General features: G+C 42.5%; 1 protein-coding gene across 2 annotated transcripts in view; it reads left to right on the top strand.

Moving 5' to 3' along the window:
- The window catches only part of HDAC11 (histone deacetylase 11), a 241,746-nt gene that overhangs the window by 167,722 nt on the left and 61,212 nt on the right, over window positions 1-12,812 (top strand). For both annotated transcript variants that reach the window (XR_014968512.1, XM_085624814.1), the window contains exons 6-7: window positions 5,120-5,196; window positions 9,312-9,374. Coding sequence is in view for 1 of the 2 variants with exons in the window: in XM_085624814.1 (XP_085480940.1) it covers window positions 5,120-5,196; window positions 9,312-9,374 (140 nt within the window). In the remaining variant the exon portion in view is untranslated. The remainder of the gene's footprint in view (window positions 1-5,119; window positions 5,197-9,311; window positions 9,375-12,812) is intronic.

The raw sequence follows: 12,812 nt of genomic DNA, 5'->3' as shown, positions 1-12,812 counted from the left end.
AGCCCAATTTAATTATTTAGGGGAGGGGGTGTCGGTCCCCCCCTCCCCAAGCTGTATTTGGCCCCAAGAACCCCATCCCCTGGGATCCAGTGTATTTAATAAGGGGAGGGGCCCATGGCTCCCTTCCCTGAGCCTTAAAAAAAAAGCAAAGACCTGGGGGATGAGGTTCCTGGGGCTGAGAAAGCTTAGGAAGGGGGGGTGCACTGTTGACATCATCCAGTGAGTGTGTTAGATTATGTTATAGTTTACATAGTGGCAAGTAACTACTATATTACTTCTCTACATTATTTTGTACAGCCTGTGTCCAGCTAATGGGTGTAAGTGTTTATAAAACACATGTGCTCCTCATGCATCATCGGTGTGTAGAGGTTTTGAACATGTTATAAATCTTTGTATTGAAGAGTAACTCTGTTTGCAGAAGACAGTTGACACCTTGTGTCCAGTATGTTCCACACAAGATTTTTAGTTCTGCAGAAAAAGTCTCTAACAGGGCAAAGATTCTACCTCGTAGGGACTAAATATTGTAAGCAGCCTAGCGTTATTAGACAGAATTGTCTTAGGATGACAATTTCTAAATAGCATACAAGACTGTGTGCACCAGGTACTAACCCATGTACAAATGCTTTTTTCCCTTCAAAAGATGAGCTATCTGTAATGTTTTCACCACAGTATGAAGGCTGTAGGTAGTACGGTACTTAACATCTTCAGACCTTGGTCATTTTAAGAGAATATTGTCTTTTTGAGTGTACACTTTTCTAAATATATGCTTTTGTAATATCCTGTGGTGTATTTCTCATGAGAGTTTCACTGTGTGGTACAGGGTAAAAACTGTTAAAGTACGTATGTTTCTGCTCATATCAACTTCATTTCTCAATGTAGGTTCGGTGACGGTGAGGGGTTTGATACAGATGGAAGCTGTCCGTAGTAGGGCATTAATTTTAGAACAGACACTGAGTATCTTGTGGAACTTGGCTTTCTCTGAACAGTTGTATACATATTGAACACCTTGTGCAATGAGGGATTCCGATATATCTGTGGTTGATTGTTAATGTGAACTAGGCTACCTGTGAAGTGTATGGTATAGGGTCATTGTTGCACATAAGACATGCTTGCTACACCTAAGGTAGTTGTATCTATGATGGCATAAATGATGCTACATATTATTCTGAGCTATTTTGTACTTACTTTCAGGCCTCTAATTCTATACTAGCTTGTAGAATAATGTGTACAAAAGATTCTTGGATGATGTCACCAGTGATGTCATCAAGGAAGTCATTTGAGATGCCTTCAGTAATGTCATAAATGATGTAATACAATGTGCCATGTGTGATGTACCATGTGAGGTCAGTAGCAGTGCATGGTGGTAGGCGCAAATTATAGTTAACTCTGTACTATAACTGGTTAATTTCTGTGTTTTTTTTAGTTCAAAATGTCAATGTTGTTACTGACATATTCACCTAACTATCACAATACTTTAACCTATGTTTTTTTCAGTGAATTACCCGGTGCCGGTTATAGTTAGGTAAGCTGTCCGATAGGAAAGGCGTTTTTTTGTGTTGTTAGTAACTAGGGCATTGTGTGAAGAATCTCCATGAAACTTTGCAAAAGGGTGCATGCTTCTTTCTGTCTAGTTTTGGCATGGACTGTTTCGAGGTGATCCGTGAAGCGGGGGCTGAGAAACAAGAAGGGGTTTCAAACCCTAAAGCCCACATACATTTTCCCCTAGACTTCTTTAAGACTGGGCACTGCAAAAATTACTGAATGGATTTACCCCAAATTTGACAGGAACCTAGATCTTGGTCCACAGATTGTGCTTTTTGTGATTTGGTTTAAATCTGTTCAGTAGTTCTTGAGAAATGAAGGTATATCTGGACAGTCTGGGCTCTGGAGAGGCCAGAGAAACTCACAGGAGCGCAAGTTTATAAATGGAGCGTTCTGATTGCCCAGGGAACTTTATTTCCCTTGGGCCATCTCGCGAAAGATTAAAAAGTAATAAAAAGGAGCAGGGTAGGGATACCCTGACCTCCTAGGCCCCATGAGGGGTACCCGGGAGGCATCACTCCCCTTCACATGCTATATCCGACATAACAGTTTCCCTGCTCAAACTGGCATTGGTGAGGAAACTTGTGTTTGCTCCCGCTTGGCAGGAGCATTTTTTAAACTCACACTACGTGGGAGCAAACACAAAGTCTTCTCCCAGTCAGCAGTAGCTTTAAAATGCCACCCCCGGCTGGGAGCAGTCTTTTGATTTTTTTTCCTGCCCGAACTGATACAGGCAAGGAAACAGATCAAAATATTATTCCTACACAGAGGAAGCAGCATTAGTAGCTGCTCCCTCCGGGTGGTAGTAATGCCGCTCCCACTACATGCGGGTAGCCACCTTGGGGGCCTTGGGGCTCCCCCATGCACCCCCAACAAGTATATAGTGGGTGCCCTGGGTGGGCACCCACCTTCGATAGTGTGGAAACTGAGGGATGGGATCCTTGTGGCTGTAAAAGGCTCAGGTAGGGACCCTATGCCCTCTGCTTTAGTTTAAATAGTGACCTAAGGGATGGGGTCCCCATGGACTAACAAGGCTTGGCGAGGGGTCCCTGCAGCCCTCTCCCCTTTAGATCAAATAAACAGCCCTGGAGGACGGGTTCCTCAGGGCCTAACAAGGCTTTGGGAGGGTGGCCACTCTGCCCCTTCCCACTTTAATGTTAAAAAAGGGTCCTAGCGGATGGGGGCCCCAGGGCCTAACAAGGATTGTGGAGGGGGCCCACATTGCCCCCTTCCTTTTAATTTAGATAATCTGCCCTGGGAGATGGGGGCCAAGCATCCCCTTCCCCAATCCTTGATAAAATGGCCCAGGGGGATGGGGTCCCCAGTGTCGAAGAAGGTTCAAAGAGGGGGCTATGCGGGCCCCCTTCCCCTTTAATTTGAAAACGCGGCCCTAGGGGATGGGATCGCCACGGCCTTAAAGGCTCGGGAGAGGGGCCCTGCGCCCCCCTCCCCTTAATTTTAGTGGTGGGCCTGGGGGAAGGGGTCCACAGAACCTAATACAGCTTGGAGAGGAGGGGCATGTGACCCTCTTTAATTAAAAAAAAAACGTCCCTAGGCGTTGGGGACCCTTGGGACTAATAAGGAATCATGAAGGGTGCCACCTGGCTCCCCTCTCCACTCATTAAATAAAGGCCCTGAGAAGGGGTTCCCAAGGTCTTGTAAAGTTTGGGGAGGGGGAGCAAGTCAAACCCCTCCCCTTAAAAAAACATAAGATTCTGTGGCCAACTCCCCTCATGTCATGAGTGATGTAATATGTGGTCATTAGTAGTGCATGGCGGGTGCAAGCTCTAGTTAGCTCTGCTAATTGTAAAGTCAAATCCTGTGCACATGCATTCGTGTAATTTAAAAGTTCATCAATGTGGAAAATGAAAGCAAATCTGGTCTTTTGTAAAGTATTCTTATACTTTAGTCCAGAGAACACCACAGGGTTGAGCCAACACGTGTTTCGTCGTATGGGTTAATGACCATCAACTTCTTCAGGGCTGTATAGTTACCCAAATAAAAATTCAATGCCTAGTTCCCGGTTGTAATTCTGACCCGGCTAGGTCATTCCTATTCAAGTGTTTATATCCAAAAGAGTCCGATTCGTCAATCTTTGAGATTATATTGCTTTCCTATCAAGGACTGTGACAATGTAAACGGTCATACGCCAGTGTGTGTGAGATTAAAACAAAAAGGACAAAGTATGCCTTTGAAATCTGCAGCGAGTACGCAGTCCGTGTAAATCCGGGCGAAGTATGCCAAGAGATCTGAGGCGAGAACGCTGATCCCTGTCCCAATGCCGGCGAAGCATCTGACCGGAGGCTAATTGTAACTGGTGAATTTCTGGGGTTTTTCCAGTTCATAAGGTTAATTTTGTCACCGACATATTCACCTAACCTTTGTTTTTTTCAGTGAATTTCTAAGGTTTTTTTTTATAAACAAAAACAGAACTTTTTTTATCAAACCTAAGCATAACATTAGTTTAAACCTTTATTTTTTTTCAGTGAATTTCAAGGATTTTTCTTTAACGTAAAGTAATATTTTATTACCATACGTCAAGTCAACACCCGTGGGGGGTTGACCACAGGACCTTATGTTTTTTAATGGGGATGGGTCAATGTGCCCCCCTCCTGGACCCTTATTAGACCCCATCCCCCAGGTCCCTTTTTTAAGGGAATGGGAGCCAAGTGGCCACCCTACCTAAGCCTCATTAGGCTCCAGGGATGGAGTCCCCCAGGGCCTTATTTAATGAAATGGGAGGGGGCCCAGTAGATGACAGCTAGAGAGGAGGAGCTGGAAGATCAATTCAGTGTCCTTTGGCAAATAGGTGAATTTAACGTTCATGTGCATGGGGAACACCTCGTGACCTGCTAGAGTTTGCTTCTATTGCTTTTATTTCAGTCCAAGTAGCAGCGGAAAAGCTTTGGACGTTACTGTATTAACTGTCTCACATTTATAGAATCACCACCGACAGTTTAATAGGTCTCATCAGTCCTAAGGTGTATAAAAATCAGTTCTATATATGCCTGATTCGGATTTCCTCTTATCAGTTTCTAACAGCAGTAGAGAAATCCTATACACAGCCCAGTACTCTTTTTTTTCCCCCTTCCTGTACCGAATGGGGGTGTTGGTGATGCCAGGGGGAGAACGCACCAGCACAACATTTAAAGTAAGGTACATAGCGGAAGGCAGGCTGATGGCCAGAGCATTTCCACATTCCACAAGTTTCAGCAGGAACAGATTATCCTTTCCTCCTTCACTTTTTCTCTTGTTGAAGGTGACACGCAGTGACATCAGCAGGATAGCAACATCATAGCAGGCAAGCAGAATTGGTAAAGGATGGTCTGTGAGTGGAATTGGGTACTATGCACAATGAAGGATACTGCTCTAAAATCTGACCTTAGTTGCTGCTTTAGCATACAAACATGTTCTCCTTCGTACATTCTATTTAACAAAAAATCTTTTGGCCATAGATATTCGTACATTCTTACTACATGAAGTATTGCATTTCTCTTAAAAGTAAATAAAAGTGTTTATTAATTTCTATCTATAACAAAAAAAATGTTTAATGGTTAAATATGTTTTTATGTTTCAGGGGGTGGATTTCATCACTGTTCAGGTGACAGAGGTGGAGGATTCTGTGCATATGCTGATATCACATTGGCCATTAAAGTAAGAATATGTTTTAAATAAATCTGTGCAAACCATGTTTTGGAACTTATTAGTTGAAATAGTTGGCAAATACTCCTAATGCAACATTACTAAATGTATAATCTAATGTTCTACATGAAATATTTGTGTCACTTAGAAGGGAAAATGAAGACAAATCATGTTTACATCCCTATGTCACCTATTGTGAACTCTAGTTCTCCCACGTCAATGGACCATCTGTGCACCTGTGAGTGTAATCAGAACCTTGGCCATAACACTCAGTGTACTTTATATATTGTAGTTGTCACCTCAGTGACTCCACTTTGCTACCCATCTTGTTCTCTCTCTGGTTCTTGTTTCTTGTTTGTTTCTGTGAGCAACATTTGCTTGGTTACTGGAGAATATAAGGAGTGGGATTTGTCCTTTTGGCTTTGACATCATGCTTGGTTGTGGCACGGTGACAAATGGTGGCATTCATCTGCATTTTTGTAGCTCCTTGCTTAAAGAAGAGTGTGGGAAAACAAGTTCCCAGGATCCTTATTCTGAGGCTTCTCTTCCAATTCAAATACAAAAAGGGTGATGGGAGGATACTTGTAACAAGTCTAAGCACTGGCAATCGGTCGGGGTAACATTCCAACCCATCGTTCTTTTTCCCCACTATGCCACCTCAGACAAGACCCAGTCATATGCAAATCAGTCTTGGTTCTGCTCAAATGGGAATTTCCAATCCAGGTCCTCTCTGAACTGAAACACAAGCAACCCAAGACGAGTTTCACCCTTACTGGAGCTCTTCAGTTTTCTTCCCATTCACCTGCTCTGCTCTCCATTGAGAGAAATGTACCATGTGGAGAGTCAGAAATACAGTATTCAGCCTCCATGGTTCTCCTTGTCCTGAATATGAGTTAGCACAGTCAGGGTACTCTAGAAAGTAGCCTCATACTTCTCTTTTTACTTCCTTGGCCTCTACTTGGATGCCAGTATTCTCAAATCTACCATAGCAATTAAAAGCTTTAGTTCTTGGGTAAAAGGACCAAGTGAGTGAGTGGGGTGGGTGGGTACAACTCGCTGACATTTGTAGGCTCTACCCTGATATTTAATTGAAGCAAACTTATTGCATGCCATGGCAGTCTCCTACTCTATGGGGTTTCTATAATTCAGACATTGCGTGGCAGCCGAACTCTAACCTACAATGACAGCACAATCCTCAAATAGGTTTACAACACAACTGACATACGATGGCGGGACCCCTGACATAGTATGGCCACATATTCCAGCATATGATGGTATTTCCCCTGATTTAAGATAGCACAATCTTAACATATCATAACAGTGCACCAGTGGCACAGGGTCACAGTATCTCTGTTGATTGATAGTATTAAATACCTTGCATGATAATAGAAGTACTTCTGGAGTATATTTTTAACCTGTAGTTCTGCATTGAGGTTGTAATACTGCCTGTAAACTGTGTGGGAATTCTGAAGTTCGGTGGCACCCTGCCTGTGCGTTTTCTCAGGGATTAATGTGTACCTTGTACCCTCTGCATTTCCACGTGCATTACGTAGCTGTATGTCTTGATAAGAATTCCTTTTCCCTATTAAGTAAAAGCACTAGCAGGACAATTATGTATTACTAGCTTTGCTGAGTCCTGAGTCTCTGACCCACACTCCCTGCCTCAGTGAGCCTTGGGCAGCTCTTCCTCGCCACCCAGTTTAACCGTTGTACTTGGTCTTTAGTTCGCCCCTTGGGTTGTGGGTTTAGTGAATCTATCTTTGTCTTCTGCAGTGGTCCCCAGGGTTTGGAAACATGCCAAAGTTGTTCCTTTACTGAAGAAACCCTCCCTGGACCCTGTGGAACCGGGCAATTATCGGCCTATCTCCCTGCTCCCGTTTCTGGCTAAGGTGACAGAATCTCATATCAACTCTGCCCTTTCGGAGTATATTGATCAAAACTCCATTCTGGACCCCTCGCAACATGGCTTCCGTGTGCGTCATGGGACCGAATCTGCACTGTTGGCAGTGTCGGAAGCAATTAGGGATAGTCTGGATAGGGGTGACTCCGTAGCTTTGGTCCTTTTGGATCTAAGTGCCGCCTTCAACACCATTTCACATGCTACTTTATTAACTCGTCTGCAGGAAATTGGTGTTGAGGGTGAGGCTTTGGGCTGGTTCCGCTCCTTCTTAGAGGAAAGGTCTTTCCAAGTCTCCATGCCTCCGTTCCATTCCCAGGAGTTTGCTCTGCATCAGGGAGTACCGCAGGGCTCAGTTTTGAGCCCGCTTCTGTTTAATATCTATGTTCGCCCCCTGGCTGTGGTACCTAAAAACAGAGGGCTTGTATTGGTGTCATATGCCGATGACACCCAACTGTTGATCTCTTTCTCTAAGAACTGTGATGCCAATCTGGGGAAATTCAAGGAGGATCTTCTAGCAGTGGCGGACTGGATGGTGGCTAACTTTCTGCAGCTCAATGCTAGCAAATCAGAGATCCTACTGTTTGGGAAGGATCGGGAATTATGGTCCGAACAGTGCTGGCCGGAGCGTCTTAAACCTGCGCCCTCTCCCAAAAAGGTTGTAAAGAATCTAGGGATATGGTTTGATCAGGGTTTGACGTTTGAAGCGCAATCTAAAACAGTGGCTGGGGTGTGTTTTGGGCTTTTACGAGCCCTTAGACCTGTGATTGGCTTTCCCCCCCCCCCAAAGTGCGTCAAACCATAGTCCAGGCCCTAATTTAGTCTAGACTGGACTATGGTAACGTACTTTATTTGGGCGCTAATAAGGCCAGTATCAAGCGTCTGCAGCGGGTCCAGAATGCCGCTGCGCGGCTGCTGGTAGCACTTCCTAAGTCTAGCTCAGTGGCCGCTTTGCTCCCTAAACTGCACTGGCTGCCTGTGGAAAAACGCATCCAGTTTAAGGCTTTATGTGTGGCGCACAAAATCTTGTCTGGTCAGGCCCCTGGGGGCCTGGCCAATTTACTTAAGCCTTACACCCCACAACGCCTATTAAGATCGGCTGGCTGCACCCTGGTCTGTACCCCTCGCGTTTTCAAAGCCAGAGCAGGTGGCCGCTCCTTTCGGAACTTAGCCGCCAAACTCTGGAACTCATTACCTGTCTCTATCAGAGTTATTCAGAAGCATTTGGCCTTTCGTAAAGCTATAAAAACCTGGCTCTTCTCTGGCCCTGCTAAATCTGTATATGTTTAGCTCTCATCTTGCTTCTGTCTCCGGGTTGTTGGTCCTGGTTGGGGTCGCGCTGGGACGCCCCGTTGCTGGGGCAGCCATGCGCGTTATAAATCGGACTAATAATAATAATGTTACAGTTTGAGCCCAGTAACCCCTGATTACCATAAATTACTTGAAAAGGGTTCCACACCCAGCATTCTGTGGAAATGAAGAATACAAGACATGCCATAAACACAAATCCAGAGTCAAGAAACGCAGTAACAAATAATAATCAATTCAAAAATTAACGTTATGGCCAAATACATTCTGAAAATATTTTCAAAAAGCTGTATAACTTTAGTTGAATTAGGTTATGTGTTAAATTAAATTAGGACAATGCATTAAATAGGTAGGATTAGGGTTAAAGTAGGGTTTATGGCCACTGCAAGGACCAGGTTTAATGATAGGGGAAGGGTTATATTAGCAATAGGGCTAGGGTGAGTCCATCGGTTAGGAACAGAGTTAGGGTTAGTCATTAGTTTAGTGTCACAGTAAGTGAAATGAGCAAAGTATTAGGGTTAGGGTTATAGTTATATTAATGGTAAGGGTGAAGGTTAGGGTTAATGCCATCTTTTCAATATTATGGGATTCCATAATATGGTTTCTTCATTGTGGTTAAAGTAACACAAAATAAAATCAAAATATGGTCATGGTGTCTTTGTTATTGTCGTGTTCTTTATTATTATGGCACACCTTATATTCACTCCTTCTAGTTTCATTTGATTCCATATGTGACGATTACACTTAAGAAACAATCGTCTGATATGATATTTAAATGAGCTAGCTGACTTAGCATCAAAATGTTTCATAGTATTGCTCATCAAAGGAAAGATACCATGTAAAGTGAAATTAATTCACAATTGTTCCTTTGTTGCACCTACTTTGTCAGTATGATTTTCATTGTCTATATTTTTTATTTCAGTTTTTATTTGAAAGAGTAGAAGGAGTTTCCAAAGCCACGATAATAGATCTAGATGCGCACCAGGTGAGTGGAAATAGTTGCCATTATTGTGTATGGAAATACATGTGTATTTACTAGGATACTGCATTCAATGCTAATGGATACTTCATATATTTGTGTATATATAGAATATTTAATTTTGAGAAAGGAAACATATGGCAGCTTTTTTCCTGGTATCCTATATAAACATGGAAGGTATATGATTTATATTATGTAATGTATATCAAACAAATGCATATATCATTTTAATCTTTCGTTTCCAGATTAAAATTCAGGGCAAATGACATTAGGCTCGGTAGCTTAATACATACACTATAGTCACGTGTTTATACTTTCTATGTATCACACTTTTTATGGCAAGTATCCATCATGGTTTGTAATAGCACTGCTTACATTTATATACAACCTGCAAGTCACAGGTCTGCTTTTAATAGGGCCATCTCAACCATTTCTCTTTCAGATTTGGCTTAATTAAGCTTCATTGAGCTTGGAAATGCCTGCATGTAATTGTAATTGCATTTATATAGCACTTACTACCCCTGACGAGGCGGCAAAGTGCTTTTCGGCAAGTAGCACACTACTCCGGAACCCAAAAAGGATTAGTGGTGAATTAGTACATGGAAATATGAAATTAATTTATGTGGTAGACATGTGAGTCTGTCATTTGGATTGAAAAAGGATAGTGGAGGGATAGAAAAGGGAACGGTTTGCATTTATATAGTGCTTGCTACCTCTGATGAAGCCTCAAATCGCTTTTTGGCGAGTAGAATGCTACTCCGGAACCCAAACAGGATTAGTGGTGCATTAATATAGGGAAAAATGTAATTAATTTGATCGGTGTACATGTGAGTCTGTTAGCTGAATTGAAAAGGATAGTGGAGGGATAGAGGAGGGAAGGGTCGAGAAAGTGTTTATTTGGAGATCATAGCAGTATATGGCGGTTTGGGATCGATGCGGCCAGCCATTAAAGTTTTTTCCATTATAGATGCCACTGTCATCTGAGTTTTAATCTAGTCGTATTCCTGTCTCCTTAACTTTAAGCTCCTTACCACAACACAGGGATTCAAATAAACAATACACTTTTCACAGCTATGAATCCAACACAGCTCATCCCTTGACTTTATGACCTGATTGATTTAATTTGCTTTTGAAGTTAAATGAGAACATTTTAGCAACCAAAATTAAAAATGTGTGGGAAAATAGTGGAGGTTCCATGACTTGGGTTACTGTGAGCAGCAGCAGCACCAATGGCAGTGGTATTATGAGTGGGCAGATCCAGCTTTGGTGGTGGCTGGCACCCTCCTGAGGAACAAGCGCTAGCATAGCCATTAGTGCTGATTATTGAGGCAACATATTAAAGCAGCAGTTGTTAATGTTGGGATGTGCAAATGTTGTGTCATTAAATTCAGACCAATTGGCTTTGGTAGTGGTGACTGAAGCAATGATGGAAGTGGAATTTGTGGTTGTAATATTGGTGTTGATGAACAAGTTACTTATCTTCAGTAACGCATTATCTGGTAGAGACAGGAAATGGCAAAACTGTTCTATTAGGCCCAGGGACAAAAGGCAAAATGTTTCTATTAAGCCCAGGGACAAATGGTTGCATTAAATGGGACCGAATTATGAGGGACTGCATACATGTAAAATCACATCAACAGGTTTGGGCGGAGGGTAAGGTTATGAGATAAGTCCCCTATAAATAGAAACACATACACCAAGTATTCCTGACCTGAACCTGGATCTCCTTAACCTTATTCAAGGATCAGTGTGCACCAGGACTTCCTGTCAACAAGAAACATCAGCACATAATTTATCTTTAAGACTCAATTAGTAAAAAATATTTTATGGCAGCCATGGGTATGCTGAATACCCCACTGTGTGTGGACCTTTGGTTGGAAGACATTGCAGCTCTCACTTGACTGAAACCAGTGTTGTGTTGGGCTAGAATCTTGAGTTCCCCAGACTAAAGCTTTGTGGAGACTCCCCGAGGGATATGTTGCAACAACAAGGAAGTAGAAACCTAGACTGGTGCAGACAGGTCCCCATTCTCTTGGTGTTCTGGGAGTCGCTAACATATGAACCACACATGAAGTGATCAAATCTGGGTCCTCATATTTCCTTTAAGTCTGCATATTGAACACCAACAGGAGGCGTCATCCTGGTTTGGGCAGCATTGTAGATTTCTTTTTGACTATTCATCTTCTACCCTAGTTTGGCTACTACTTAAACAATATCAAAGTGGCAATGACAAAAGGACATTAAGCTTCCTCTTGCCTTATTTAAATAGTCCAGTTTTCAGTCATTCGTAAAGTCTGACAATTGTCTTCATTGCGTTGAATCCGAACCAGTTTGTGTTCTTTTGTCCCATGAATGCAACGCCTAGAAAAATATGGTAGTCTTACACACAACTGAACTTGGTGAGGCTAATCATGAGAACATGTTACGAACGTGCAAATCCGACATAATTTCACTTTTTTTGCTTGCAGCTTGGAGGATCCACTCTTGTTTAATTATTTCTGCTTTTAAGAACAAATATGATTTTTACAGTTGGTGCCCCCAAAGAGAACCTTAGTTTTTAAGAACTCGATGTCATTTATGGTGGTATTATGTGTGTACGTTTTATTGATATATTATCCCCCCAAAAATACTAATAATAATTCACAGATAGAGTGATAATGACAGACCTCGTACAATGAACAAACCCTTCTCCAAAGATCCACACAGAAGATCACAAACAGGGTATATCATTTTCAAATTGTGTATAGTTTTAATCAACTGCCAAAGAATTAAAAACACACGCTATTGCTAATTGACACACTAATAATTCACACTCAAGTAAAGATCTCCAAATGTATCTTGAATTAGCGCATTCATACATCATGAAGTTAGATAGTATATCATCAAACGAAACCCAACATTATTCACTCTGGCCTCTGTCAGCATACTTTATTAAATGCAGCAATGGTCGTGGTAAATCACATTGCCAGTTAGAGTGGTGAAATCACAGGAAAACATCAGGATCATTAGCAGGCCTCTTTCACTCCACTTTCAACTCCTTCAAGAGCAGAATAGGTTGAGTCCCTGCTTTCCCATGACTCTTATACCCCAAAGAATGCTTCCATGCCCTCTTGGGAATTCTATAGGGAATTGTCCTAGACATGGCACCACCAGATCCCTTGGCCAATGGGCATGGAAGTGACATGTCTGTGGGTGGGGGAGTCTACCCTGTATCCTTCCCAGTAACACCTTGGTGTGCTAGGCCATAGTCCGGCTAGCAGAGGGTCCCTTCCAAATGGGGAGCAGACAATCTTGTAGTTCACCTTACATGCTGTAAACAATTGTTTTCCCTCCCCACCAGTTGGAAGTTGGTTTTCTAGCCTGATTAGGTGTCATGGTCAGAATATACACTTTAATGGAATAACAAGGAGAAGACAGACTCATGGGGTAGTGATCATTAATTTG

This window comes from Triturus cristatus, chromosome 9 (assembly GCF_964204655.1).
Source record: "Triturus cristatus chromosome 9, aTriCri1.1, whole genome shotgun sequence".
Lineage (NCBI taxonomy): Eukaryota > Metazoa > Chordata > Amphibia > Caudata > Salamandridae > Triturus > Triturus cristatus.
Note: the sequence above shows the minus strand (reverse complement) of the source record. Positions and strands in the feature narration are given on the sequence as shown.